The 10,000-nt window shown below is 46.4% G+C and overlaps 2 protein-coding genes across 2 annotated transcripts in view; both read right to left on the minus strand.

The window, feature by feature from the left end:
• gpr161a (G protein-coupled receptor 161a) overlaps positions 1–7,558 on the minus strand; it is a 15,417-nt gene extending 7,859 nt beyond the window's left edge. The window contains exons 1-3 of the mRNA XM_063213987.1: positions 7,053–7,558; positions 5,495–5,927; positions 3,405–4,180 (exon numbers count right to left, since the gene is read on the minus strand). Coding sequence (XP_063070057.1) covers positions 3,405–4,180; positions 5,495–5,877 — 1,159 coding nt within the window. The 5' untranslated portion in view covers positions 5,878–5,927; positions 7,053–7,558. The remainder of the gene's footprint in view (positions 1–3,404; positions 4,181–5,494; positions 5,928–7,052) is intronic.
• A 360-nt stretch (positions 7,559–7,918) lies between these two features.
• The window catches only part of f5 (coagulation factor V), a 30,649-nt gene continuing 28,567 nt past the window's right edge, over positions 7,919–10,000 (minus strand). The window contains exons 24-25 of the mRNA XM_063213988.1: positions 8,424–8,606; positions 7,919–8,092 (exon numbers count right to left, since the gene is read on the minus strand). Of these exons, the coding sequence (XP_063070058.1) occupies positions 7,946–8,092; positions 8,424–8,606 (330 nt within the window). The 3' untranslated portion in view covers positions 7,919–7,945. The remainder of the gene's footprint in view (positions 8,093–8,423; positions 8,607–10,000) is intronic.

The raw sequence follows: 10,000 nt of genomic DNA on the forward strand, positions 1-10,000 counted from the left end.
GTATATATATTATGCATAAGACAGACTTGCATGCATCCTCAGATAAAACACTTTCCTGAAATGTCTCCAAAAGTAAACACACAAGGCAGTGCTCTCACTCACTCAGTTCCATGTACGGCACGCACGCACACACGGCCCACAAGCACACACGAGAATGTGTATCTGAATTCCTTTGCCGTGAATTAGCATGTTCTAGTTCAGTGTTCCAATCTCAGTCTTGTTTAAGTCTTGTTTTTTTTTTTTAATAAAATGCTCACAGCAATTAATTTAATTTGCAAAATGAATAAGTCATTTCCTCAGTGGAACTGAATGTTAGCTTCCTTATTCCCCAATAAGATTGCATAAGGCCTGGGTGAAGAAAAACCTTTTCTCTCAGCTAGAGAGAGAGAGGGGGAGAGAGGGAAGAGGGAGAGAGAAGGAGGGAGAGGCAGAGAGGGGTGAAAAAAGAGAGCATGAGGCACAAAATCTGATCAAGCATGGCGCCAGTAAATTCAGCCTCGTGGGGGGGGGGGGGGGGGGGGGCAGTTAGTGAGCCAGCGAGCGCCCTGCAGAAAGTGCACTGATAACACAGCCTTGGCTTTTCGCTTGGCTTTCTCTGCGGCGTGGCTTTGGAGGCAACCGAGAAATCAGATGCCGCCTTAATAAAGCACAAATTATTCCGATAAGCCACCACCGTCACATGGCCGGAGCTAATGCCCGGCATTGACCAGGAAAGTCCGCCTGACTACAGAGGGCAGGACCGCTGACAGCTTTGGCTTGGGACCCGGGACAAAGTCACCTGAAAGGACCCCCCCAACCCAATACATATAATGTTATAATGACGATCCAATTCAGGCTCCCTCTCTCCGTGGGCCCAGCACAATGGACCCTGTGGGAGAACGCTGCCACTGAACGTTGCTTGCTGCAGGGGGTAAACTAGGATCAGTGAGTTGCTGGCTGGTATCAAAATCTGACTCTGCAACATGTACTGATTGATCCTGGATATATATATATTTGAAAATAGCGCTGGTCATTTGAAGAGGTCTGTCTGTCTGTACACTTTTATTTTAGAAGGTAGGGAGTGTTTTGATCACAACAGATATTGGTCAGGGTAAAGTTTAAATTGAATAGATCTTGTAAAGCTCGAACAGTGGGCAGGACATCTTCATTGTTCTCCCTGATCTGACAGGTTCATTGTGTAAAGAACTTGTGTTTACTTCGTACCATGTTTTCCTTCCTATGCTGCCTGTACATCACCCAATTAAGTGGTACATCCCTAAGACTTAAGGAAGGGCGAGAAACAAAATCAAGAGCAGGGCTTTGAACCGGTTCAAGGAACGAAAACGAAAACCAGGAACTTTTTCTATTTTACAGGGAACAGAAACGAAACCGGAAACTTTATTATTTTTTATGTTCTGGAACGGAAACACTTATTTAAAAATAATGGTAACCGGTTAATACCGGTTAATACCGTTCCTCAAAAAACGTTACCATGACGGCTGAGGTTCATGTCCTGTGTGACATCAGACCTTCTCTGACTGAATGGAGAGAGAGTTATGGATTACAAAGTCTCCACTACACATCTTAAATAAGAGAAACCACTGTCATAGAAAAGGGCAGTTTCCATTGCATCATTGTAAGATATTGCAGAGAAGCATGTGTAAAGCGCACCGAGAATGTTCAATGTTATTGGGCATCCATGGCCGCTTCAAATATGCACAAAATCACAATCATCATAGCGCTCCCCGCGACCCAAGTCAGCATGGAGCGCGCATTTCATCATTGAGGTTTATTCTCCGCTTAGGTCGTCCCTGAATGACAAAATTCTGGAGGATATTCTTTTCATCCGATTGAATAAATAGTTTGGAAGTAGGCCGACTCATTTGCACTTCCGTCTTTCTTGGTTAATTAACGTCAGTTAGGCCTATGGGGAGTAATCAGCTGACAGGAACGAAATTAACCGTTCCGGGAACAATATTTTTTTGTTCTAACCGGTTCGGGAACGTCAATTTATTGGTGGAACTCATAACCGGAAACGTTATAATTCCGTTTATGTTCGGAACGGAACATTTGGAAAAAATGGTTCAAAGCCCTGCACAAGAGTGCATGAAGTAGGTCCAAGCAGCAGCCAAAACGACCTAGTGTCCTCACCTCAAACAGCGGTATGTGCAGCATTGTGCCAAAGGAGTGCAACTAACTATAAAGTCATCATTATACAGGAAGTTGGTTTGGTTTACGAGAGCCTTTTCAGGAAGCCAGGCAGCCTGAGCCTGAACATGCTTCCCTGAAACGACAACCAGCTGCCATTCTCACTTTCTCCTGCCCGGAAAACCTCTGGCACGATGCTTAAGGAATGCCAGGACCATCTCCTATTGATCCCTTCTAGTAAAAAGTCTATGGGATGTTTGGCAGACCAAGCTGCATCTACTCTGATCATAAGCCCAAACAGCAGAGCATCCATATCCAGTATCAGGCTTGCCTAGATGACTGATCTGCCCAGGTACAGACAATTACCAAGAGCCTACATTGTAAAATGCTTATTTATGTACAGCATTGGTGTATTTTCTTCTTTCTTTTAGTCTCTCTGCATGTTGCAGAGTTAACCGGACTCAGTCATTGCTCTGCAAGTTGTGAGCTAGGATATGGCATTCTACTGTGTGTGAGAAATAAACCACTACGCTTCTGTATACGGGTTGCTGTGGCTGTGTGTGTGTGTGTGTGTATGGGGGGCGATTTTAAAGGCCTGACAGTTATAACGGGCCTAATTCCTAGCAGTATTTCCACAGACATCCATGAGCTCATTGGCTGCTAAGATATCCTCAGTCCGACCATACTGCTTGAGCTGGCTTTTGCATTGAACTCTGGCTAACATGGCTATCCTCACTTCTCCCCTGGTTCTGAAAACTCTGGATTCTGGTACCAATGAAGAATAAACACTGAGCATACAGTATGTCAACAGAACCAGTGCTCTGATTGGTTATAGCGGCGTCCCTTAGTACCCAAGAGAGGTCTTTGACATAGTGTACAGACACCCGCCACCCGCTACGTCCAGGATCCAATTCAATATCTAACCTCCAACCTTGGCCTGGTGACCTGACCTGGCCTTGTGCGTTACTGACACCTCAATAAAGCTTCCCACTATTTTTGGGGGGGAAATTTCCCCATTTCACATCACAAGAGAAAGCGAAATGATTCAAGATGTTAAATAAAACTTCTATCGTCAATCGCATCACAGGCCACACACACAAAAAAGAGGGCAGGAGGTCAGATATCGAGTTGGACCGCCCCTGTATACGGGACCTTTGGCTAGATCCAAACTCCATCAAGACTCAAGCGCCCAAAAAGGCAAGACATCCGCCACACCCCCCACCCCCAAATAAGCCCTCAATCTCGGGATGATACCCGTGCCCTCATTGGCTGCTCACCCGTGATGCGGTTGGATATGCTGAAGAGGCGTGACGTCCTGTGCCTGGTGACAAACGACTCCCTGTAGTAGCGGTCCCCAAAACACATGCCCAGCAGCTCCTTGCGCACCGTCTTGTTCCACAGTCCGTAGATGAGCGGGTGGCACACGGCACTGGCGAAGGACAGCCACGTGACCAGCGTCTGCACGCCCGGCGGCACACTGCCTTTGCCCCGCAGCGCCTCCGTGCCCACCGCCACCACGTAGGGCCCCCACGTCAGCAGGAAGGTGCCCACCACCACCAGGATGGTGACGAAGGCCTTGCACTGGCTGCCCGAGTACACCAGGCTGCGCCGGCTACCGCGGCTCCCGCTGGACGAGGTGGAGGTGGCCGAGTTCTTACGCCTCTGGGACACGGGCTGACCTCCATTGTTACCAACACCACTGCCGCCGCCGCCCCCGTCCTCCTGGCCAGAGGAGGATGCCACCACCACAGTCCCACAATGCACTTTGCGGGCCTTGAGCCGCGCCACCCGGAAGATGACGCCGTAGCAGGCCAGCATGGCGGCCAGAGGAGGAAGGCAGCACCAGGCGGTCCAGAAGACGGCGAAACCCGGCTCGCTGTGCCACGCCACCGTGCACGCCCGCTTGGCGCCGCCGAACTCGAACCGGGACCAGCCGAAGAGCGGGGGCAGGCAGCCGACCAAGGAGTGCAGCCAGATGTAGGCGATAGCCACCACGGCGCGGTTACCAGTGATCTTCATGGGGTAGACCATGGGGTATAGCACGGCATAGTACCTAGGCAAGAGGAGAGGACAGTAAAGTTACAATGGGGTAGAGCACCGCTAGAGATGCTTTATGGATCCCATTGAGGATAGCACAACACAGTACCTAGAAAAGAGTACCTAGAGTAGAGTAGAGTTGCTTTTTTGTTCCCATTGGCTAGAGCAGAGCATATTGTCTAGAGAAGAGCAGAGTAGATATTGCATTGATCCCATTAGGCAGTGTCCAACACCTGTGATACTGACGCTAGAACTACAATCAAGTGTCACATGTTCTAACTTGGTTTTACCGGTCCAATTAGGGCAATTTGACAGGTAAATCCAGGTCAATGGGAATATGCGTCACTGGATTATAGTTTCCCAACCCAGATTGCCCATCACTGCCATCTGGTATTATAGTGCAGAATAGTAAGTTGAGCAAAGTATCATTTCTTGATCCTGACAGAAGTTAATGATTCTAGCAGCATTTACATCCCACACATTGGACAAACCAAACCTATTGCACACATCTGCCTACATGCAATAATTCCAATTTTGGGAAATCTGGGAAACATTGGGAGGAATAACAGGGGAAAGAGAGGATAAAGAATGCTTTTTTTGTCTTTTTTCACATGGTTACTCGTAAAGTCTTGTGCTAGTCTTGAATGTGTGCCACATGACCACAAAAAACATGGGAACACAATGAGGGCTTTCACCATGGTATGCAGCACTAAACCAAAAAAGGAACATCGATAAGAGTGTACTCTGTCTTTTGATCTTCAGTTGGAAAAACATGGAGAAAAATGTGAGCGAACAAATATTTTAAGTTCATTCATTTCATAACTTACATTGATGTACTAAAACCATCTAAAATAAGTAAGCTAATCACCTTCCAACAGATTATGTTCATTACAACTCCCATTACCATTTGACACGCCTCCTTATATTATTTAAGTGTGGCAGTCTAACAACTTTTAAGACCATATTAGCCCGTGTGTATTTGTACTACACCATAGGGTTGGGGTTATGTTTAGTGCTGTAATGGTATCTTACCATGGTATCTTAATGGTGTTTACTGTCTATGGCTAAATGTTTACGCATCTCTGTGCCCAGAGCGGTCTCCCCATATACGTGCTCTGCTGTTGTGCGTCTTTGTCTTTGATGTTAGGGGCGTGCCACAACAAATTCCTATCAACTGGGTTGACATGGCAATAGACTTATTGAATGTTAGGTGTACGTTAATATGTGCGTTGCATACAGACACTCATTAGAAAGTCTATTGTAAAAGGAGATGTTGTTACCTAACCAAATCGTTGCGCATGGATTAGCGCAGCGGCAGTGTGCGCCCTACCTGTCGATGGCGATGGCGCCCAAGGTGAGCATACTGGCCGAGCTGATGAGCAGGTACAGTAGGGCGGTGAAGTTGCACCACACCTTGCCGAACACCCACTCTCGCCGCACGGAGCTGGTCGCCACGAAGGGCAGCACGAGCAGCGACAGCAGCAGGTTGGACAGCGTCAGGCTGAACACGAACTTGTTGCTCGGGGTCAGCAGGTAGGGCTTCTTGTACAGGGTCACCACGATCACCAGGTTGCCCAGGCAGATGAGGAGGGCTATGATCACGATGGAGACCGACTCCAGAGCGACGGACCCGCCGCCGTCCCCTCCACCACCGACGCCCGTGTCGTTCCCCAAACCCGGAGCTGGCGAAGTCCCATTCCAGCTTCTGTTCATTGTGCAGTGGTAACGGCAGGGGCGCGCAGCTGGTGGGGACACATGATAGACTGTGGAGAAAACACAAGGCGAGAAGGGCTGACATTGGGGCCTGCTACATCATGTGCGGACACTGGTATGTTGTTAAGCGACGACACTCCCAGCTTGGGGTTTAATGGCCAGTGACTTGCACCAACTGATGCTATCTATTTAATTTCTGCGCCCTTCGGTGGCACCGTCACATTCATACAGCGTACCCCATGAATGCCCACACGCTGTCTCGTCTGTGTTTACGACTAGATTGATGATCGTGCCACTAAGGTTAATAGCTCCATCCACTGCCATTTGCGTTGGAATGTCATGCCCTTGCCCTGATGGTTTTGGGTCTTACTGACGTCAGCAGGTTTTGGGGCAAGAGAGTGACATGAAACTTAATATGTTGAGTGTTCCTTGCCACCCAGTCTGTGACAGTATACTGCTAAAGTCAGCCGTTATCTAAGGCTTAATGTTTCTAACTTCTGGGGACATAGAATATTTAGAATTCTTCCAGGGTGCAATTAGTATCCTTCTAAGTCACACAAGCACATCCCTCCCTATCGCGACTGTCACACGCAGAAAACCACAGGTCATCCTAAAAAGCGCATAATTGGTCTTCCCTTTCATTACGCCCAGCGACATGTCTGCTAGCCCCAAAAGACTTGCCCGATTTCCCACATTTGAGCCTATAATCAACTGCACATGATAAACAGTATTTTGGAGGAGGGACTTAGTCGTAGTAGGTTAAGTTCAAATAAAACCAAGCAGTACATAACGCGCAAATGTAGCATTGTTGTTAAATTGTAATTGCGTAAAGGCGTTGGTTTGCGTAAAAGAGTTTCTTGTTATTGATAACGTGGTGGTGGTAGACATACATCGGCACTTAGCTTGTAAGTTAGCTTGCAAGCTAGGAAATTCGTATCAAATCTTTTGCCAATTTGTCTGTTCGGATTTGGTTAATGTTGTGATATGGGCGATATAAATAAAAACACGTTCGACATGTATCAGGCAGCAGCAAAACGATAAATTGCAAAGGTCAGGAACCGCAGCATCCGATGCTTACCCCGCTGACCCAGTTCAATCACAGTGCGTAAGCTTTAGAAAAACTTTCCCCCTTTGTCCACGCCAGTCTCCCCACCTCTCCAAGTGAAAATTCTCACCTCAAGCCAGCGAGTGTGGATCCCCGAACTCCACCGCGAATGAAAAGTCATCTTTCTATTCTAGGAAATCAAATAATCCAATGATCGGCGTCAAAAGAACAAATCCTGTTACCGACTAGTTCGCATGGTCCTTCCTCAGTGTACCGTGAAGTCGAGATCTTGAAGGCTAGTCTACGGTCGCAATGGCGACGGTCCACCCGTCTCCCAAATAGTTAGGCTCTTCCTTCTCCTTCCCTCGCAGGCAAAACCCCCATCCCGTTGAAGATGAGCGTGGGTGGTCTGAGTTGGTGGTGGTAGTAGTCACGGTTTTTGGATAGGCACTTTGAATCCGCTGTTTAATTTTCACGTGATAAAACTATTAAGTGAAAACACCTAATTCTTTCTTTACAATGTAACGGTATCTGAAGTTGGCATTCCCTTTTGTATGCTATCTAGACAAATAGGAAGCTATAAAACTAGATTATTGCCAGAACATCCAATGTGACATCAGTAGTTATGGTTATGTTTAGTAAACAACGCCGACTTCACGGCAAGACAGTCAAAGCAAAACTTTGCTGGCCACCACCAACATAGATCAAAGGTTCGCGCACACATTACATTAGCCAATCACATTGAAGTTCTTATCCATTCATGAAAAACCCACCTCGGCCACAGGGAGTCTCTGTTTCTCCAAAGAGCACACGTTACTGAACAAACACACATTGAAAAAAATCACTCAACAAGTTTGATTTTATTCCCAAAACTATTAATTTTATTTCGTACTTACATATATACACAACATCACATTGGCATGGAACTATAAAACATAACGAAATTTGGCAAAACTCAGAACTGAGTTATCAAAAGTAATCTAGGTTCCTGTCAAGTTCCAGTTTACCTTCACATTTTTATTATCACTCAAAATCACAGCCAAGAAGCTCCAGCCTCATGGTGATCGCTTTCTCCCACCTCTTGGGAACAATTCGAATGAATTTAGCAAATATGGGAGGATATATGTAATTCCTCTTGTGCTCGTTGTTGTCTGTATTGCCCTCGAATTCCTGCAGAAACAAGAATTTGGGCAGGATTAGCCCTGCAGTGCAGTACAGTAGGCAACAGTACAACTGTGCAGGACAACACTTCAGATACAGTATCTCTAGGCCATTAAAAGTTCTTTCAAGGCCAACATTAAGGAAATCACCATCTCACATTGAGGAAGGGTGTCAGACCAAAACACTTGTAAGCTGGTTAAAACATGAATAATTATACTTCTTAAGACTTTAACTTTGCCCACTGTAACACGTTACAGGGTGTCGATTGCACTTCCTGAATGTCTTTACAAACAAATCATAGAATTGTGTAATTACAATCATTATTATTATTATTATGTACCTTCATTTCATAGTCAGGGTCATCCGTGTACTTGGTCCAGCGCAGGCCGTCTTTGCTGTACTGGAGGGTGTAGGCCGTGACGTACATCCTGGTGCCCAGGGACTTGGCGCCCTGCGTAAAGATGCCGGTGATCTTCTTCACGGTCCTCAGCTCCACCTGCAGCCACTGGTTCAAGTCGTTGTTCTGGAGCAAAACAACAGATGGAGACGGACAGATCGATAGTCAGTCCCATTACCAGAAAGGTGATACTGGGATTATACTCATGTGTCTCTCTCTCGTTCAATAGAAAACTCATCTGAAGTTTTAGAAATATGAGCTCAATCCAGGGCCAGATTAAGATGGCCCGAGACCCCTAACCTACAGGTTGAGGTAGGCCCCCACAGAAGGTAAATTGTCTGACAAAATTCATAATCCAAGCAAGAAATGAAGGATAATATGTCTGCCAACTGTGGAGAGGAGTATTAAAAAGAGATGCATTTCTGAATGTTGCATCTGCAATTCAGCAAAACTGTTTCCACCTCCTTTGGCCAATCAGGGGCCCCCTGGTAGGTGGGGGGCCCCTAGGCTGCAGCCATATCTAGCTTATGCGTTAGTCCGGCCCTGGCTCAATCAAAGAGGTTGAGGGTGGAGTGCTCTGTTCGCTCTAATCTTTTTAGTGGTGTGAACGACCTTGGACGGCACAGAAATCAATACCGCCATCCTCTTTTAAAAATAATTAACAGCAACACCAACAATGAGGACATACTATTTGAAATTATATGCACAATATTAGCACGAGGAGTCGCAACATATTTATATTTTAAGATCTCATTTTTATGAGCAGATGCAAGTGTATTGAAACTATACATTGCACTACTGTATTTTTGTACTATGCGCCATATCGGTTGATTTTCACTGAAAATGGTGCTTATGAATATAATATTGCCCCTGGGGGAAAAGTCCAAATGTAGCCTCTGTAAGCCTTAGTAATACATTTATTTTTTCACATGCATTTTTTTTTCACACAGCCTGACTTACGAGAGACCTCCTTAAGCTACATCTTGTGCCACAACTGTCTGTCTGAAAAGCTCCTGCCTTTATTAGTTAGCTTCTTACTATCCCCAAAATGTGAAGGCCCAAACCATAGGCTCCTTATTGTAGGTGGCAGTCTTAAAGATCCAAGGCATATGATGCCTACATGTTTCGAATGCAAACCAGCCTTCATCAGGGCTCCTGAATTGGCTATCTATCAGTAACGGAGGCCAACTAGCAGAGTGTGGCGTGGAACGTTAGTAAACCTCTCTCCCGAAGTCTCATACAGTATCGGTAGCGCTGAGCTATCGAACTGGTCCTTTAGCTCAGTGGTATCGTGCTGTGCCTCCCATGCCTAAACAGATGCATTGACTAGGAGATGGCGAGTGGATGGCTAAGCACGGCACTGAAACTGCACTAGTCAAGGTCGTAAACGACCTTTTGTTAACGGCGGATTCTGGCCATTTCAGTATCCTCCTGATACTTGATTTAACAGCTGCTTTTGACACAACGTCTGCCACAACGTCCTACTCGCAAGGCTGGAAACCCTATTGGGCATCACTGGT

This window comes from Engraulis encrasicolus, chromosome 13 (assembly GCF_034702125.1).
Source record: "Engraulis encrasicolus isolate BLACKSEA-1 chromosome 13, IST_EnEncr_1.0, whole genome shotgun sequence".
NCBI lineage: Eukaryota > Metazoa > Chordata > Actinopteri > Clupeiformes > Engraulidae > Engraulis > Engraulis encrasicolus.